At 36.9% G+C, this 20712-nt stretch overlaps 3 protein-coding genes across 3 annotated transcripts in view; 2 read left to right on the top strand and 1 right to left on the bottom strand.

The window, feature by feature from the left end:
* LOC107224536 overlaps positions 1-1957 on the top strand; it is a 41430-nt gene extending 39473 nt beyond the window's left edge. Inside the window, exon 6 of the mRNA XM_046737665.1 lies at positions 145-1957. Coding sequence (XP_046593621.1) covers positions 145-233 — 89 coding nt within the window. The 3' untranslated portion in view covers positions 234-1957. The remainder of the gene's footprint in view (positions 1-144) is intronic.
* The window catches only part of LOC107224537 (elongation factor-like GTPase 1), a 105244-nt gene extending 95057 nt beyond the window's left edge, over positions 1-10187 (bottom strand). The window contains exons 1-3 of the mRNA XM_046737656.1: positions 7037-10187; positions 6175-6297; positions 5650-5798 (exon numbers count right to left, since the gene is read on the bottom strand). Of these exons, the coding sequence (XP_046593612.1) occupies positions 5650-5798; positions 6175-6297; positions 7037-9525 (2761 nt within the window). The 5' untranslated portion in view covers positions 9526-10187. The remainder of the gene's footprint in view (positions 1-5649; positions 5799-6174; positions 6298-7036) is intronic.
* A 3552-nt stretch (positions 10188-13739) lies between these two features.
* LOC107224548 lies at positions 13740-20659 on the top strand. The gene is made up of 4 exons (XM_015664648.2): positions 13740-13881; positions 16193-16249; positions 18115-18309; positions 20350-20659. Exons 1-3 carry the CDS (start codon positions 13840-13842, stop codon positions 18307-18309), a joined length of 294 nt encoding a protein of 97 aa, XP_015520134.2. The 5' UTR covers positions 13740-13839; the 3' UTR covers positions 20350-20659.
* The last annotated feature ends 53 nt before the right edge of the window (positions 20660-20712 follow it).

Raw genomic sequence — 20712 nt, 5'->3', positions numbered from 1 at the left:
TGAAAAATTTCAAATACATAAATTAAAAAGTGTAAAGTTGAAAAATGGGCGATTTATCATGGAATGGCCTGTAATCCACTGTACAGTAAAAATTTTCAAAAAACACATTATCCAACGTCCAAAACCCGTTTATTTCTGTTACAGACCTCATGACAGAGGACGTTACTGTCTCAAAGCCAGTATTTCCGTGGCACAAGGTTTCCGAGCTAATGAAAGCTGCCTTGGAAGGTTGATGATGGCCGATGCAAAGAACATATCTACATCGCATACAGCCATATATTATATAATAGTAATACGATGCCCTTTCCTCGTTCGAAATTAAATAACTGTTTAAATTACCACGTTCAATATTTTTTTTTTTTTCTGTTTTTTATACTACACGGAAACCGCGTGTTCGGAATAAGAAAAACTTGTGGCGATACAAGAAAGAGCAGGTTATAAGGCGATACCTATATAATTTATTTTTTCTCTCTTTCCCTTTCATCATTCACGCAAATATTTATACACGTATAGATATAATAATTCACGTTATTTATTTACGTCTCGTATGTAATACCATATAATTATATATAATTATCAAGAAGGTAGTTTTTAGTACAAGTATTAGTTATAGGCGTGACATGCGGCGGAAAGGCGACGTCTCGGCGCATCCACAATTATAGGAAAGAAAAAAAAAGAGAAAAAGAAAAGAAAAAGAAAAAAAAACTCGACACGGAACAACGACCCTTTCTCCTCCTCTCCTTTACCATATTTCCGTTTTCCCCTCCGTTCCCTTAGTCACGCTAATTAATCATTAGCCGCGTAATTGACCGGGGATAATATTTTAACGCGTTATGTATTATGGACGGCGATCTTTAAGATTAACGCGGGGTCGTCGTGGCTGGCAGAATGGAAATAATTTACGGCTGCAAGAAGGCATCGCGAAGCTTCGAGATACGTATAGGGTCACTGATCGCAGATGCCTGCATAGGTGCTGCGGCATAACTGCAGAGCCTTAACGATCCCTCGAACAAAGCGCCTCGATATTCTGATCGGTCATGCTTCCGATGCATCTAGGCATTATGGCGTAGGTAAGGAAATGTTATCTCTTTAAGATTTTGCCTGAAGGATTGCATTCGATCATTACAATGCGCACGATCATCTGCGCCGAAAGGAATTGAGACTTGATCACGTGATTGAATACTTGGCGCGAGACTCGAGCGAGCTTTTTTATTCAAGGCTGTACAGTTCAAATCGAAGGTTAGGAAAAGAAGAAAAACCGTTAAAAAAAAAAACTGCAGCAATGTTATATATACTTGCGCCAATGATGACGAACGTGAATAAAATAATATTTTCACTGTGTGGAAGAAATGATTCAGAGAAAATTCGACAACACGCAAGCTAATGCATCAACGATTTGAGAAAATATTCTATAATTGGAAAGTTGAGAGTGGACGTTCTCTGATTGTTTTCATCAGATTTTAACGTTTTGAACTTATTTTTCTTCCTAACCAGATCGATCTCACTTTACAGATGTTTCCAAAATTTTGTTCAATTGATCTCGGAAGATCCTTATGATAAAAAAAATTAGCGTAAAACCGTTATAATTGGTTCAAAAGCGCCAGACTCCAGTAAATTTCAAAGTTCTTTTTTCTGTCTTTTCCCAACTTTTGATTATTTGATATTTCAGTCGACCCGGCCGATTCATCCTCAATCTATGTCCTATTCCTATTGCGAATGTTCATTAAACGCATAATATTTATTATCATCGTATACTCACTCATCTGTCAAGCATAATTATAGCCATGACGATGTTTAAACAAATATTTTCACTATTCCCTACTACTATTAATTATTGTACTTTAACGTATATGAAATTATGTATCCTGATAGCTGTAACTTGTAGCTCTGATATCACATTTGTGGAACAAGAAAGAAAAAAACATTAATTCAAGAGTATAATTGTCATATTTGTAAATAAAACGACAATAATTCAATAATGTTTTCTCGTTCTTTAACCCTTTCAGGCATGCATTTTTCATCTGCACCGATTTCGATGAAAATTGGGTACTCGGGGGTTTTTGGGGTCGCTGATTACGAATCCGGCATTAGATTTTCAAAATTCAAAATGGCGGATCCAATACGGCGAACGTGAAATTTCAAATACTTATTAATTCTTCTAAAACTTTGTACTCAGAGGTTTTGGGGGTTGCTGATTATGAATCTGGCATTAGATTTTCAAAATTCAAAATGGCGGATCGAATATGGCGGACGAGAAATTCCAAATACTTATTAATTCTTCTAAAACTTTGTGTTCAGGGGTTTTCGGGGTCGCTGATTACGAATCTGGCATTAGATTTTCGAAATTCAAAATGGCGGATCCAATATGACGGACGTGAAATTCCAAATACTTATTAACTCTTCTAAAACTTTGTACTCAGAGGTTTTGGGGGTCGCTGATTATGAATCTGGCATTAGATTTTCAAAATTGAAAATGGCGGATCCGATATGGCGGACGTCAAGTTTTATATCTTATATCTTTCTGCTCAATATTTTGGCCTGAATTTAGTCATTTGGGGGATTTTGGAATAGCTGATCACGAATCTGAAGTCATAACTTCATAATTTCTAAGTCCAAGATGGCAAATGCCATCTTATCTTTCTTTGTCTATATTCGTGTCTCTCTCTTAGCCCTACCCGGAACTCACGACGAGGACGTGGAGAGCGTCTAGTTCCACTTCTTTGTTTTTTGTGTGTTTTTTCTTTCGTTTTTTGTGTTTTTTTATTGTTTTTTTCTTCTACTTGTTTTTTTTTTCAATATTCCTATTATGACGCACGCACGCACATATATATATATATATATTAATGATAATGATAAGGAACCACGGATTTTAATTATCTCAAATTTCATCACAAATTAACTGAAATATTTATTTCTAATGTATATTTAAAGGAATATTCCTGATAAATTAAGATTTTACGTGATTGAAATTTTTATTATCACATTGCCCAATTGGATCGACTATAGCGGATCCACCATTTTGAATTTTCAAAATCTGACCTCATATTCGTGATCAGCGACTCAAAAAACCCCTAGATACGTATTTTCAGAGGCCTTGGTTCAATACTAGAGCTCTGAGGTGATTTTTTAAAAGGTGGGACCGTAGCGGTCCCACTATGACTGAAAGGGTTAACCCAGCCATATTTAAGTCACAAGAAAAGTGTCGGGCCTACGAATCACGGAATTTATTGCAACTTCTAGGAGTGCTTCTTTGCCCTAAAATATGAAGCTTCTGATGTATAATTCCATCTCACGAGCATTCCTTCACTCGATAGACAATTTTATATGTCTTTCAACAATTATTTTTGATACTTTCCATTTGATTCGAAAAAATCTGTTCAAACCTGAATATACAAGATTTTATGATTGAATTGTTTTGTAAAAGTGTATGCATAATTTCAAGGCGAAGCGAATCAAAAACTATCACAAGCCAACGCGTTACAATATTTTACGTTCAGCTAATTTGACTCTTTTTTAGTTATTGATTGTCGAATTTCACACTCATCAAATGGCTCAAAGAATTTCGTCAAATTCCTTTTCGTTATCAATTAGTCGTACGAAAAGCAGGCGGTCATTGAAATATTTTGTCCCATTCGCAGATGCTTACAAATTTCCAATTCCACACGAGTCCCGATAAACGCTTGCAAGGCAATATGAAATATTTAACAACGCATATGCTATGAATTCCGATATTCCTACTCGCGCAGCATCCCAAAATCTACAAGTGAACACAAACCATCAGTTTCACTATCAAATACTAGCAGTACAATCAATTCCATCTCAACTACTTTCTATTGAATTATTTACAAAAACATCTACTCGTATTTCTACGTTGCTTGTCGGGCTAGATTATGTGAGGTTACGTACGTTTCTGACGAATCATGGCCCTTAAACGATGGTCTGCCATAGCTCAACTTGTTAATCAGATGCCTAATGATTTTATGACTGTTGAAAGAATAGTTTTCGCTGTTTTCGATCAGTTCGAAATGGGTTGCTGTGACGGAATGAGTTCTGCTCATGCGCATCAGAATGCGCATGCGCTGCTCGATATCGATCTGTCGATATCTTTCAAACGGATGCTGCTTAGTCGATATATTCGATTTCTATGCCAATATTTTCGATTCGTTGACATTGATGTAGGAAAGCATAACATGTTTCAAGCTTGTGTTACACAGCAGTGTCACATCGGCGTATTGCAAATCGATAGTAAATAGAGAAAACTGTTTACAATAGTTGTAATAATTACCAGGCATCTGGTTAAGAAGTTGAGGTGTGGAAGACCATCGTTTTGTAAAGGAAGATGGTTCACCATAACATCACATAACCTTACGTAACCCAACCGGACGAGCACCATGACAATCGATAAGTAGAACTTTTTGAAATAATTCATCACAATGATCCATGTAGTTGAGATGGAATTGATTGTACTGTGAGTATCGATATGATTTTATAGCGAAATTGATGCTTTGTAATTACTTGTAGGTTATCGGATGCTGTAGGAATAAGAGTATTGAAATTCATAGCGAATACGTCGTTGTACATGTTGCCTTACAGGCGTTGGCTGGAGCTTGTGTGGAATTGAAGAATTAGCAACAAAAAGGAATTATGACGAAATTCTTTGAGCTACTTGATGAGTGTGAAGTTCGACGAGCAATAATTAACAAACAATGGAAGCAACCGAAGGCAAAATATTGTAACACGTCATCTTGTGGCGGTTTTTAATTTGTTTCATCTTGAAGTTATGCATGCACTTTCAAAAAACAGTGTGCAACATTATACTTGGCTTCTGTTTGCTCTTAAATCGCGCACATCGGACTTAGTGAGGCTATTAATGTCGAATAAAATGAATTTATTTATTCTTATTATCGAACAACAAAACTTCAATGATTAAATCTTGTATTTTCAGGATTAAACAGGTAATCTCAATCCAATTGGAAAGTGTCAAATATAATTGTGAAATAACATAATGAAACTGTCCATCGAGTAAAGGAATGCTGTGAAGACGAAATGTCAAAGAAATACTTCTAGAAGTCTCAGGAAAATCTGAAATCCGGAGGCCCGACACCCTCGGTGTTAGTTCACAAGTACAGTAATTTTGTGAGTCAATTCAAAACAATCAACTTCCACAAATTTTCAGATCAAGAGTTCAATCATAAGAAGTGAAAATCCCTTAAATATTACCTAAATATTTCAGAACCAAGAAATTCACGAACTTTTCTGGCCCCTCGATTATTTTATCACATTGAAAATTATTCACTAATTCTGAATAAAGTAATAAAAGATTTCAATGTTAAAGTATTGTATGTCGTACATAATATACTGTGAGAATTGAGATTCACGTTCACCGATATGCTAGCTTCGGTAAAAACTGCTTTCGACGAAATTATAATAAACTTTTTTATCCTTCGGAACTATTCTATATCACGTATACTATATTCTTAGTTATTTTTATCCTTTTTCTACCCGAACCGTGTATTTTCCCTTGGACAAAATTTTTTTAATAATTCACCCATTGTCTATGTCCTAAATTTTTTGGCCCCGATTACTTTTGAAGACTTGAGTGAATGGCCTGCTTCTACTAATAGACCAAAATTTTGTTTCTCAACTCACCGAGAACGTCCGAGTTGACCAGGACACTGCAAGAATACATCGGGGTAACTAGTCGAGGTCTGCGCAGGCTGAGTGCTCGTCTACAGGCTTCCTTACAGGCTGACATAAGCTGACCTCCCAAGTGACCCTGACTTTGACTTCCTCCGTCGCTATAAATAATATCAGATATTGAAAGTTTGTAGATGAGAATACGTTTTGTAAAAGAAATAAGAATCGTATCAACAGTTTGGTCAGAACAAATTCATTTATTGTTGAAATCCAGAACTAATGCTGAGTCGAGTTTTTTATCAAGTTTGATCGATCGAACTTCAGATTCAAAGAGATGAGCAGTTCATATCCAGTTATTTTCCCTGGATGTCTTTTTAATCAGAAAACTCAAGAGTTTAAAGATCTGTGTGAAATTCTATATAGTTTCATCGGAAGGTTGAAATCGCTTAATTTCTTCTGCACACTGATTGTAGTTTCATTTTTTCATGTTCTTGAACTTTCGATCTATTCTTTTGTACCAAATAACTAAAAACTTACCCAGACGCGTTGTCGTGGAGCTCCCATTTTTTAAGCACAAAGCATACGCCCATCATTGGTTCTTCGCAAAGCGGTCCAGCCAGCGTGGCAAGTTGAAAGCCGTTTACGATGCTGCTGTCGTACCTGTTTACCGACAGTAGTTCAAATTACTGCTTGAGGATTTGAAACAGAGAAGTATTTTGAAGTAATATATTCATGAGCGAGCCAGCGAAATACCAACGAGGTACAATAGTAAGAAAAACTGACTTAAAATAACAAGCAAGCTAAGGTGTTCCATTGACTTGATAATCGAATATCAATCTGCATGAAAAGAGTTACCAAATATCTGTCTCCTTTGAAATCTAGTCGCAAACGAAATCATAATCGAAGTTGAAAATTGTACGTATCTAAATTCATATTCAAATGGAAACATAAAAAGTAATATGCAATTGAATTATTTTTAATTACACTTAACCAAAGTAATTGCTGATTGAATGTGTAATTGATTCAAAAATTTGTTTGATCGAGAACTTGATTGAAATGGTAAAATCAGAATCAGGGTAAGTATTGCGTCATTATTCTGCATTACTGTTGATTTAAAAGTGAAAAATCATCACCATATTAAAATTAGTAACGTTAACATAATGGAACATGAAGAGAGAGAAAAATTATTATTTAGTAATTCTACAACTACTTTCAAGATTTTAGATTCCCAAAATACGAATATGATTTGCTTTTTAACAGTTTGCTGAATTTCATACAATCTCAGAGTTGTGACATGCAGCAATTTTTCCTGAATATGCATGAAGTTGAGCTTAATAACATTACTCGCCAACCACAATATTTATAAATAATGTAATTAAAAAAATCACTGCCTACTCACGCAGCTCTAGGATCATTAGATTTAGCCTGTCGTTCCCAGAATGGCTTCCTCTCATAACTGGTTTCATTGACAAGCATATTTGGCCCACATTTCTTCGGTCCAAAGCACCAAATCTTTCTGAGGTCCAGTTCCTCTTCACCCTCTTGAAATGCGAGTTTCAGCTCAGCCTTGAAAGAATCGACGGCTTTCTGGGTTCGTTCTGGAAGAACCAAGGATTCGGTAGACGTGTTAACATCCTCGACCTCCTTGCCAAGCCTCTCGACATGCCGATCCAGCAGTTTGATGAGATCGACGTATTTCTCCAACGTCTTAGTCACCTCATCCGGAAGTGGCCTCGCGTCAATTTCGAAGCTGCATTGCCTGTTAGCGGTCCAAGACTCGAGACTGCACTCCTGCTCTTTCTTTTCTATCACCTCGTTGGTCATGTCGACCTTGGGCGGAGGGACAACGGTCTCCCTAAGCGGAACTATCGGCTCCGAAACGTTCACCTCGACCTTGGCATAGCGCAGTTTAAGATCCTCGAGACATCTTTCAAGGTGGACTTCGCCCGCTGTGTTTAAAACTATCTCACCGGTCTCCTGAATGTGGACAATAGCGCAGGCATCTGCTTGGTTTAGCAGCTTCAGGCCCTTCATCAGCTTCTGGAGGTCATTCGGGTGCTTCGGCTCCAGTGCCACCCTCAGAATCGGATCCGTCAATGACGTCAGCTCAGCAAAAGAGGGACAAGCTATCGTGGAGGACAGAGTTGCCGTTTTCAGGACATGGTCCTCCAAATTTCCGATTCCCACCACGTTACCGGCTGTCACGCTCTCCAATGGCTCCAATTCTCGTCCCATCAAGAGGTACAGCCGCTCAATCTTTGCCTTGGTCGCATGCCGGCCAGGCTTGAGGTCTTTCAACACCGCGCTCTCGTCGACTTCCTCTCCACTCTTGAGGCGCTCCAGAGCCAATGCAGGGTTGTGTTTCGGCCCAAGGACGAAAACCTCGCTACCTTCACTCAGCGTTCCTGAATAAACTCTGGCAAAAGCAACCAAAGCATCTTCAGATATTTCCTCCACTGGCTTTTGAATGTTGTCCAAGTCCAAAGCCTCTGTCTTTTCCGTTACCGCAGTGATTCCTGACTTTTGCTGCTCCAGTTGAGCGGCGTGTCGCTGTCTGGCGATTTCCCGCCTCTGAGCGAGCTCCTCCTGCGTCAGAGGCTTGGACTTGTTTTCAGGCAGGGTTTTTCTGTCCACTGGAAACATTTTCGATATAAACACTATTACAGGCGCGTTCGGCGAGCTGTCGCAAGCCAGGAAAGCATCCTTCAGCAACTGCGTCTCCTGCGGAAGCGCAGAGAAATCGGTATTCCCACTCATGAGCCGTTCAATCTTTTCGTTAGTGAGATTCTTGGGTGAGGGAACATTAGCGCAGGTGATATCGAGGCAGGCTTCCGCCAGTGGTAGCCACTGCGAACAAATCGCCTGTAGCTGAGCCTTGGAGTCGGTGTGCCTAAGGTCCCGAGTGGTGAGTTTTATTTGGAGCTTATCGACCATGGATGTTATTTTGTCCTTGTCTTTGCGGACGACGACGGTGTCATACAGTGCCCAAATATTCTCTAGGATGAGTTGAACGAAAAGCGGCTTCTTAGCTTTCTCTTGAGCACCCTTCATTATCCGCTTGGTCTTACTGTTTATGTAAAAATCCCCCCACAGTGTCTTGAGCAGTACGTTCTTACTGAATCCCAGCTTCTCAGAAAACATTTTGGCAAACTCCTTTAGACCAAATCCCCAGCGGTCAACGGCACTGGCAAATAAAACATTTCCACGTTCCGGTGAAAAGTACAAATTAGAATCGTCCGCCTCCTCTAATGCTGACTGCCAATCAGCCAGGTCTCTCTCGTTCAGGTTACGGCTCTCACTGCTGGCAGCCTCCTCCTTTTCCTCTCGCTCCATCACATCGCTTGCAAACAGTTCACCCATGACCGCGTTCACCTGCTCCAATACCTGCATCAAGTGAACGTAGGCATCTAGAGGTGTCAATTTCACTTCCGTTATCAACCTGTCTATCTTGTTAAAGACTAGAATGGGCTTCAACCCTTCGATGTAGGCTATCGAAAGGGCACTGCGGGTCTGCGGACAGACGCCCTCGATCACGTCGACCACCACTATCGCCCCGTCGCAGAGCCTCACCGCAGTCGATACTTCAGAGGCGAAATCTACATGACCGGGGGAGTCTATTAAATTAACAATGAACTCACGTCCGTTTTGAGTGTGGTAGAGAGCGATAGAGCTCGACTTCATAGTTATGCCGCGTTGCTGCTCGTCCGTTCTGCTGTCAAGGTATCGCAGTTTGCCGGCAAGCTTACCAGATATTATTCCATTACTTGCTACAAGAGAGTCAGCCAGCGTTGTTTTGCCGTGGTCGACATGTGCCAGGATGCAGATGTTGCGGACATTGTCAGGGTCGCGCTGCAGCATGGAAAGCTTCTCAGAACTGACGAGCCTCATTTTTATACTATAATTTGTGACCCTAGGTTTTGATTAACGTAGGCCAACTAAGGTTAGGTTGGGTCTGGAATTAATTTAATTGGGTAAAGGATTGGGAGATTTAAAATTAGATCAGGCTTAGGTTAGAAAGCTACGGAACACAAGCGGTGAATTACCCGGCTACTGTTCGATCAAAATATCAAAGTAGAGTTCCTGTTGTTATTCGTAGCTACCGTTGTATAGCTAAAATAATAAAAATCGTCACTCGGGGCGCGAGCACGTTGCGAGAAAATCATCGCGAACTGTGAGGTTAGAAGCGGCAACTTTGACGCGAAGATGTTGGCCGATTCACGCTTCGTTCATTCCAAAACACTTTTTCCTCACTCTGACACTTGTTTTCTTGCCGAAATATCGAATATCCGATTTAGGAGCACACGAAAACGGGACTGACACTTGTACGAAGGTTCAAATCTGTCGAGGTTAGGTTCGATCAACCTATATTATTCACCTTTTTTGCATCGAAAATAGACTCGGGCTTGTGAGAGATCGACGGCTCAGATTTCGCGGATATGATAACACCGAAAACCCGGAAAATCACTCGCTGGTTAAACCGAATCGCGACGTAATTTAACTTCACCTCGAATTTCACCGTGCGACGCCGGCCATCATACTCCGTCTGCAGATAAACCTTGAATAACTTGAACACTTGAATGGCAATTTCGAACGCTTGACAACAGCTGACAGTCGCTGAGTCTTGGCGAATCGAGACGTCGGGATTGTCTCGACCGATACTTGACTCTCGCCCGACTTTCGTTTGTCCGAATTTTAGCGGTAACCAACGCCGTTCAAATTGTATCCGAAATGTGGAATCTGACTGATTACACCGATCAACACCAATTTTTTAGTCCAGGTTCTAGATGTCAAATTTTGATTTTTTCCACGTAACTGGAAACTATTATCACAATATAGTTTTACGAGATAAATTTTGTTTTTTATTTCAACGCGCTACTACCTGCTGCATATATTGTCAATCGAAAACATTAAGTTATTTATCAACGTAAAAAAGATAAAAACAAACTTTATAAGTAATAAATAAAGATTTTAGTTATTATTCGATCTATAGAATCAAAATTTATTCATTTGAATATGAATCCAAAACAAAAATTTACATTTTGTTGACCTGTGTTATTTGTTCACGATTTCCAATTAACATTAAATAAGCAGTGTACGAAAAATAACACGCAGTTGTGAAAAAGCTTTGCATTCTTTCTTACATAAGACTTGAAAATACCCCTGGATGAAAACTTTATCTTAGAAACAGTGCAGGCAAAACCGCTTACAGGAATATGTTTTGAAATTCTAGAAAAACGTAAGAGCAAATCGTGGAATTGACTGAACAACTATTACGTCTAAATATTAGACACGTCGGTTCTGTCATTTGTGTCTTTCATAAATCCGGTTAGAATTCTCCTTGTTACGATATTCAAAGCAAAAATATTACAATCCAGAAATATATCAAGTTTTATTCATGTAATCTTTTATATCATATGAGCAAATAGATCTGCTTCAAGAAATAGAAAATTTCAGAGGAGTTGATACAAACTCTTAGATTCATGTAGATAAACTATAATTGTTCTATTAGTGCGAAAAAAATTCTGCGATTCTTTGAAAATCTCTGTGAAATAATTAAAATATTTAAAAATTTGTAACTTAAATTTTTTTTCCATTTGTTTAGCTCGTAAAACAAAAATTACCAAAGCAATCATAATTATCCTAGTTCAACAACAGGTTGTATTCAATATTTCGTCTCCAAAAAAATCACAAAGTTCGTAGAAATGTCAATAAATATGATATGAAAATTATGATAAATTTTATTTCAATGGTTTGTTTCAGAAAAATACCCAAAAACCTATAAAAAATAGTCTTCGCACTAGACGACCCCCTTATATAAGGCAACAAGTTCCTTCTTCGCAACGTTACTACAATTACGTTGCGTCAAGACTTTATTCACTTTATTGATAAAAATTTTAAGAATGTGGAATTAACTGTGCTCTCGGAAAGTTTTTGAGATTATTGCAAATTTTCGAACAGTACCTAAAAATGCAGTAAAATTTTTTATCGTGTTTTGAATAGTATAGTTGTATTATTAATTATTTTATTAAGCAAACGACTTTCAAAGGTAATTAGCTAAGAGTTTCACAATAATTTCCGAAGGAATGTTGAAAGATGAGTGAGTGACATATGTCAATTCCAAATTTCCCGGGGAAAACAACTTTGAGAATTCCTTCAAAAATTCCAGCTTCGATAGAAACTCACGACGAATCTCGGGTATCCTGAGATACATAAGATTACAGATGTTTTCACTAAATTCCAGAATGGATTCGGATCAATGTTTCGTACATTGCAGACGAAATTAAATATTTTTCAACATTCTTTTGGAAGCGTTCAAAGCGGTTTTTCCATGTCGTGAAGAAGTCAACGAAGGATCAGACTTTTTATTATATTTCTGACATAAATTTCAACCCCATGCAGGTAATTCATATCACATCGATCACTCAAATTGTCTCACCAGTTTTCATAAGCATGACGTATGTTCAAAAGTTTTTTAACTATTGAACCAAGTTTCAGCAAAGATAATAAAAAAAAAACCAAGGGCGGATAAAAACTTGCTTGTTTACAAGTACATATTGGTATTTTTTTCTGGTTTGCTTCATATTTCATCAATAAAAATTTTATTTGCACCAGATCTAATTATTCCAATACTTCTTACGTTACTTTCTATCGGTACTTTAAAAAAACATTTCAATGAAACGAATCGTTTCATGGATCATACTGAGTTTATTAGATTAATTAGAATATTATTAATATAATATAATATTATTAAAATAATTTATTAGATAGGCGAATCCGGAAGATCTCTTTTCTTATTTGAACATTCGAACTTTGTAATTAGAAATTTAATGTAGATTCATTATACTGACTACACGTTTTGGTTTTTTACAGGTCGAAATTTTTTTGCATATTGTTGAAACGTTTCTAGCTGCAGTTATTATAATTTCAATTGCTATAGATCGTCCGTTTCCAAATGATTATAGAAACAAAATTGCCGGGGAATTTCATTCCGAATGTTGTAATTTTATTTTGAAAATGAGAATACAATCAACACCACATAGTAACAATTTTGCATCAATTCCTGCACACAAAGTATTGCATGGCGAAATATCCTCGATCACATTTCGTCACGCTTTTTTGTTTTTTTTTTCCCCTGGAATTTCTCTTTGTATTCGAAATCAATACCAAGATATTTCAGCGAATTCTCTTCGAAGCACAATTGAGGATGAATAACTGCCTCATCAAGTTGTGCAACCGCGTTTCAGATTTATCACGCTTTTATCGGATTAATCCGATCGTACCGAATAATTATTCCGTGCGACAGGACGACGTAACAATCAAATATCCGGACATCATCACCACGGTCTTTTGCGAAAAACGTGTTAAATAAATACAGACACGTGATTCAAGGTGTGATGAAAAACATCATCAACACACCAGACAATTATTCACTTATTTCAGGATGTATCCCAAGTACGATACAGTCGAATCAGAAAAGTGAAACGAAATTCCTATTGCTGCAGTAGAGTGAAGCTTTATCGTCATAAATTTCAACTGAAAGAGTGAATTAATATTAAATTAATAATAGAAATATTTGGAAAATTGTATTTTCGTAACTTTCCATAAATTCTAATGTAATGTGTGAATCGTGATGTTTGTCGACCTGCAGTGAGTTTAAGTTCATTCACTTGGTCCGAAAATAAAGTTGCCTTTAAATTATCCGAGTTCAACTGTCTATTTTTTTTAAAGAATTTCGGTTAATTACAAAAAAAAAATCACCGTCACAGGTTTTAATAAGAATAATGGCATCGATAAAACAGAGTATCAGAGACAAAATGTGCTACTTCGAAATAATTACACCAAGCGGACTTTCCTTGTTTGCATTTTTCTTGTGAAATTTCTAGACACATTGAGAAAATTAGTTATATCAAATTTAACTCGATTTAACCGACTTTAATTCAACGTTTCGATTGCATCACGAATTTTCGCTTCTCAAAATTTTTTCCTGGACTGTACTCCCTACAGATCCTCAAAGTTCCACTCCATCAAGGCGTTACGTGACATGCAAGTATATTACGATTACATAATCCGACAATCATAATATCCGATTCGCCGGGATATGTCTGGATTAATTAAATCCATATACCTCCGTATGGGGTTTAGATATAAAAAGAGAAACGACCAGTCAACTGCACAGCTCTACGGCATCCGAACCCCGTCGACATGTTCAAGCTGATAGTTCTCTTCGCATTCCTGGTTGTTGTGGTGAGCAAAAGAAAACACAAATAACGATACTTACGTAATAAGAGGTTGAAAAAAATTTAAGAAATCAGTTTATTACGTTCTCGCTGATATTTTTCAGTACGAGATTCTAACGAATTAATGTACGTACACTGAGAGAAATTTTGAGTTCCGGTTACCGCTCGGTCTTTAAATATTTTCATTTTTTACCACAATCGAAAAATATAGTGCTTGGTATAAAATGAAAATTAGTTTTGTAGTTATTACCAGAAAGTCTAGTATCCGTTACTATCTGTCTCATTACTATCACTGTCACTATATTTTCTTGTAACTGTTACGATAATTTAATACTTGTGCAACAATAAATTTACGTTGAAGCCTTATTTAACTAAAAAAGTTGAGTAAACCGAACAAACTGATTTTGCGTTGCGATTACCAAAAAAGGATCGACAATAGCGCAAAATGGTTAGGCGCACCTCGTTTTTCGTAATTCCAACAATATTCAAACAGTTTTTTTAACGATACCTGTTTTACTCAATTTTTCGAAAAACTGTAACAAATGAAATTGTTCTCAGTGTATATTCTTTGTTTTTTTTTCTCAGTCAAATTTTTTCCGCCGTAATCCGAGTTCTGACGCAACAAAGAAAATTCTTTGAAATTCATCCTGATTTCTCGTTAGTCGCAGCGATCATTTCGCGATGTCTTCTCAAAATCGATAGCCAATGTTATATTCTCTAGCCGTTCTGGATATCCGCCCTCGGATTTCCCCTCGCATATTCGTTTCTGTTGCCACAAGAAAGTACGTGATGTTTCAACATCAATATGGCTCGTACGTCCTACTGTTTTTCGCCCACGCACAAACGTGGTGTTCATGCATGATTGGGTATTTCGTTTCGAATCAGCATTATTATATTCACTCCCCCAATTCCTAAGAAACTCGTACACAGCAAAAAAACATATACTTCCAAAAAGATACGTATTTTGAATTCATTTTTTAAGGGTTGGTATTCGGAATCAAAATTTTTCCATTCCAACAACATATGTTTGAATACAATTTTTTTCCACCTATTGTCAAAAACTTTGATTTCTAAAACCGACCTTTTAAAATTGGTTTCATAATAAATTCTTTCACGAGAATTATTTGCTGGCTATTTACCTAGAAAAAACTATTGCGATGGAAGTGAAGAAGAGGGTGCTTCACGGGAACTTCTTTATTCTCGTAACAACGGATCTCCGTTCATATTCAATATTGCTTTACAATTTCACGTCGAAAGGGCGGAATCTAACGGAAATAATGAAAGCTGGAGAATTCTTCGATACAAACAGAATCGTTCTTTTGCATCTATTGGCATAACACCATGCACAAATAACAATAATCAGGATTAAATTTGATATTGACGGTGACTCGAGAACGAAGAAAAAATCAAAAAGATTCACGTGTATCAACGTCGCATTTTGTTCCTCATTATTTTGCTATATATTTCCTTGAAATTTTATAATTATCTGACACTCGTTCGATGGTTCAACGAATATATTTACAGTAGTGATCAATTGGGCTATAACGATTGGAAACAATACGTACAAAGGAAAGAATTTAGTAGATGAATACGATGTGGAAGGTTCAGGGTAAGACCACGACCTTAATTTCATTCCTGAGCGTATGTAAATATGAATTATTATGACGGTTAACACGACCCGAGCCGTTTCCAGAACATTTCTGCTGACTTATAACTCAAGTAATTTCAAATTCTTCGACGGAAAGGTGAAACCGCTAATAATTTATGAACACCAAAATGTATAATGCAAACAATGACTGTGCATTCGTTACAGTGTATCAAATTTGTATACGTAATATACAGAGTGTGTGGCTGACGGTCGAATGATCTAACGCGCATGCGCTAGAATTCTACAGCAAAAGCAGGACGACCAACATTCTTAGAGGTTACACGCATCGCGGCGATCTGTCTTCTGAACTTGTGACAGTTGGTCAACCTGACAAATCGACTGGTTTTGCTCTGGAATTTTAGCGCATGCGCGTTAGATTATTCGACTGTTAACTACGGACTCTGAATATTTGTTTTGCTGCATAAGATTGAAACATTCATTTTTCCCGAATCATAGAATATTAGTCGAGGAGGTGCCTCACATTATGTGACTCTGTTCGATTTGAATAACGTGTAAAATAGGATACAGGTGATTTAAAAATGAGTAAATTTCAAACCAATTGTTTTCAAATCACGCAGTCGTTGGGTTCAAGATTGTATCAGCCACATATTTTTTTGGACAATTGATCATGATGTTCGAAAACATTTTTATGATAAGCGCTATGTTTCAGATGGCACAAGGTCCTCCGGAGCACCGGAAAATGCCACCACAGCAGTTGGCAAGAAGGGCAAGTAGAACAACCCGATTCGAAATAAAAACGCCCGGAACTTTCGGATACATCCCTTATTTGGAAATATAAGGGTGAAACAAAAAACTCGATTTCCGTTATAATTCACTGATGCTTTGATTGATTTCGTAAAAAAAATTTGACCAGTTTTTGAGTCGATAAAACTGCAAAGATTGATATCAAGACCAGTGAAATGCGTTACATTCGATCTCGATAAATCGTTGGACAATTCGAAGAGAATTCTGATTGATTTTTGCAGCCATATTGGATCTGCCTTTTTAAATTCCCAAATTTTTAGTACCGGTTTACAATCAGCGACCTCGCAACCCCCTAATTTTCAAATTTCAAGTCAATGGAAAGTGGAGAGAATACTGTATTTCCCTATTGCGTAGAATTACGGCTTCGTCAATATGTACGATAGAGAGATTTCATTTTTTATACTTTGTTGCCCTCATTTTAACTTCCAACTCCTTCATTTCTAAGAAAAAACGACAAAGAAATTATTCTAATCACCCAGGAAATTTAAGTTGAGTTTTCGGATGTGGATGATTCGGCTCTCATTTGACGGGACTTTTCTCAACTTAGAAGTATTTTGATTTTGAATATGATCTGCTAAGACTCTTCAAATTGTTCGAATAACAACATCGGAAAAGGAGATAAGAGTGATGATATCTCGTGAATGGATCAACGGATTTACATGATTTTGATTTCAATAAGAATCAACTAAATTTTGAATTTTATCAGCTGAGCAGTTTTTGAGTTACTCGGATATCAAAATAAAAGAAATAAAAAAGAAGATATGTTATTTCTCAATATCTTATGGCCTGGAAACGTATCCCATCGGGGATTTCTCAGGCTGGCCCCAACAAGGTCAGCCAAATTAACTACTTGCATTATAAACATAACGCTGCTATGAGATTCTTGCCCGCAAGTAATTACGGTATATCCAGTACTGGAACTGAGGGTTGATTCATTTCTTAGAATACGATATATATATTACTTGAGTGGTTGGACTTATTCACTTATCCATGCAAACAATGGTGCCTGCCAAATTCCCAGAATTCTAATCGGGTTTCCATTAGCCCTAGGATTTCCAAATACGGGTTCTCACTTTCATCGATATGGCTCTTAGTTCAAAAGGACACAATTCTCGGTATTCGAAAGGTCGAAGGGTTGAAATTCTAATTGATGATCCTATTTACGACCGGAGATAGTTAAAAATCGTTAAAAATTGGAATAATTAAATCTTCTAATCCCAAAACTTCGAATCACCTTACTTTCAGGTGTAAAAAATTCAGAACGGTTCAAACTTGGTATCGTACTATCACTTTGAATAATTCTCGTACATCTGCAATAATCGTGCGTCTGATGGCAAGAAAATTCACCCCTGAGAACCCTGAGATTTTTTAAAGTCACATCACGGAAAATTTCGACCCTTGTATAATTCGAAAACGTTTTCGAGGTTTTACCCTTCCGAAATTCGATCACTCGAAATTGTATCTTTGCATGAAAATTTTTTTAGACCAAGCTCGCATAGCGCAGAGAAACCCTAAATATCTAGTTAATATTTTTCCGTTCTTCGGTTTAACAAAAATCGAAGCAAACGGACCGAACGGGAAACTACGAAAATAAAACATCACCCATGTGCACAGGTATAATCCGTTACAAAATCAAAGAATTTCAATTGCTTCTGACATTCGAAATTGAGTAATTTCTTGACGATAAAAAACAACTACGACGTCCGATTATTCGTTGTTTCTCTCACTTTAAAAATACACTTGCAAAAATTGGATTGCCTTCTCATGCCAAGTCCCCACTTCGACGTTTCTCATTTCGATCACATCCAATTGGCTCTCATTTATCAGGCTGCTCGTCAAGCAGGGGCCCCAATGCCTCCAATGCCTCCAATGCCTCCAATGCCTCCAATGCCAGGTGGTCCAGTTCTACCAAATTCCGGGAACCCTGATATGACGAAAATGGCTGACCCGTCGACCTGGATAAATAAGGGAAAAGACATGATGTCCCAGATAGGCAACGGAAGACGTCGCAGGAACGTTTAGGTAGGTGGCCGCAGATCACAGGCCTTTGATTGTGGCGAGTGGTAAAATTGGATCACGATCTAGAAGGATCGAGGAGATTCTTTGACGAAAAATCGATACTCTTTATCAATTACTTTACGAGATCGTAGTCGTCTATTCAGTGTTTATAACATCATCATGTTCGAAAGCTACGAAGAATTGTTTAGGAATACAAAAAAAAAAAAACACAAGCTTGGAGACCGATTGTTCGGTTTATCGCTTCAGATTAATCGAAAATCTAAAATATCTGTACGATTTGATTCTACAATTGATCGTTTCTTTCATAGCAGTATTTTCTGCAAAATCTCTGGAAAGAGATTTCTCTTTTATCATACGCTACGGTATCGTTGAATATTTAATTTTACAAGAATCCACCGATAGTGATTACGATCAATACGGACAATAGTCCATCGAATGGCAATAGCGAATTCATTGCTGGAGATAAAACAATATCTGATTCAGCGACCTGGTAGAAAATGGTCTTTTGATTGAAATGAATTATCGCAGAGTGAAATCGGATGAATTTATTAGACTTACGACCATTATGAAGTGATTTGAAACGAAACGTAGATATTTAAGCTCTTAATTACAATTTCACTATTCATTACCTTCGCATTTTCAAATTATTATTCGTAGCTTACGAATATAACACTTTGATACATACTCAATGCTCGAATATCTCGTAACTTGGTAAAAAGTATCAATGTTTGGTCCAAGAGCCAACCAACAATATCAGAATTTAGTTCAAGGCGCAGAAATTATGCTTCCGCCCATCTGAAAATCTGTTTGCGGCAAAAATAAAATTACAAGTCAGTCTAATAGCGACTGGCTTGATTCTGTACCAGAGTTCGAATTTTACGAAACGTTTTGTAAAACATTGGCAAATATTTTCACCGAGTAAATATATCTTGCATGAAATATTTGATGTATACCTTTTCATTTCCAAGAATTCAGCTGGTAAAAATTCCTTGAATCCTGGATACTTTCGAATATATACAAATATTTCATAAATAAACAAGTTTGATTCGCCTCCCAAAATAATTCGTACGATTAAACAGATACACGTATCGTAACCACGAAATATGTCTGTATTTCAACTGAAATTGAGAATTCATGTTTTAATTGAAACCGATTCCGTGATCATTTTCTATCTAATAAGTCAATTATGTCTGGTTCTATTCATTCAATCCAAAATCATTGCACTTGATTCACTCAAGGTTTGGTTCAAGTCACTAAATTGATCGTAAGATTAAAAGAACAAAGATAAGATACCAAGAAAACTCAAGGGAAAACTAGTCTTGATAGATTAAATTGGATATTTTGAAAAATTGCTAAGTGCAAAAATAAGAAATTCCACATGTTACGTACGTATGTAAAAATGTATATACAAGCCCGTCGAATATTTGAAAAAAAAAAAAACGTTAAATATAGCAATGCTTTTTTCAGAAAAATATCAGAGTCTCAATTCAAAAGAGAATTTGGTTCGTGAAAATTCTCCTATATTTTCACTTCACTTTACTTTCAAAAAAAGATAATTCTTATGATCGAGTAGTGTTGCGTAATTAAAATTTAATTTACAAATCGTGAAAAGGAAAGAAAAGTAATAAGACAGGGGGACTCGAGAGTTTTGAAACAGATAAGAAAAAACTGTACGAACAAATAATTCGCGACCAGAAAAATGTTTCACGCAGATTAAAAAAATTTCTCAAAATTATCCTTTCGACGGTAATTAGGAACCTTCTTGACTCTGTGTGAGATTATTACTCCAGATGAATTTCTCCGCGAGCATTCCGCCTAATTAAAGCGTCACTGCATCACTTTTACATAATTACACATACGCTTGTCAATCATTGCATTTACTTCCGAAATATCCTAAAACACGACAGGTTAGCTTTCCTTGATAAATATAAATACGATTACGTTTGATTCGACCAAGACGCAATGTAACAGTGGAAATATTGATATTGTTAATTTGATATTATGAGAACTGATATAGAATGAAATTAATTATTGTGTTCACAGAAAGTTGGGAACAATCCTCATCGTAGTATTGTAATTGATGCGCGAGACTTAACGTTAATGCGACGAACAATTTCTCTCCTGGATTTCCTCAACAGATACGCGTCGTACTTGAGGATGATGAAACTGTAAAGAAAAATGAAGTACAAAAGAAACATTACTTAATTACAACTTCTCGCATCTACGCATCGATAATTACATTTATATAGTATCTCTGTGGGAATAAATACGATATGAAATGTGAATGTGTACTCACATTGGCTTATTGTTAATTATTTCTGAGCTTCCTCGTTGAATAAACTAGTGAAATTTACCAATTTTTTTTTTTGCACGAAAATTTAACATTTATTGATTAATTATATAAAA

The sequence above is a fragment of the Neodiprion lecontei genome, chromosome 4, assembly GCF_021901455.1.
Source record: "Neodiprion lecontei isolate iyNeoLeco1 chromosome 4, iyNeoLeco1.1, whole genome shotgun sequence".
NCBI classification, from domain to species: Eukaryota; Metazoa; Arthropoda; class Insecta; order Hymenoptera; family Diprionidae; genus Neodiprion; species Neodiprion lecontei.
Note: the sequence above shows the minus strand (reverse complement) of the source record. Positions and strands in the feature narration are given on the sequence as shown.

Excerpts from the sequence above, each read along its gene's own strand:
- LOC107224548 (XM_015664648.2), top strand. The coding sequence starts at position 13,840 with ATGTTCAAGCTGATAGTTCTCTTCGCATTCCTGGTTGTTGTG. Across the intron at positions 13,882-16,192 it reads TCGCATTCCTGGTTGTTGTG|ATGGCACAAGGTCCTCCGGA; the intron begins GTGAGCAAAAGA and ends GCTATGTTTCAG. Across the intron at positions 16,250-18,114 it reads CACAGCAGTTGGCAAGAAGG|GCTGCTCGTCAAGCAGGGGC; the intron begins GCAAGTAGAACA and ends CTCATTTATCAG.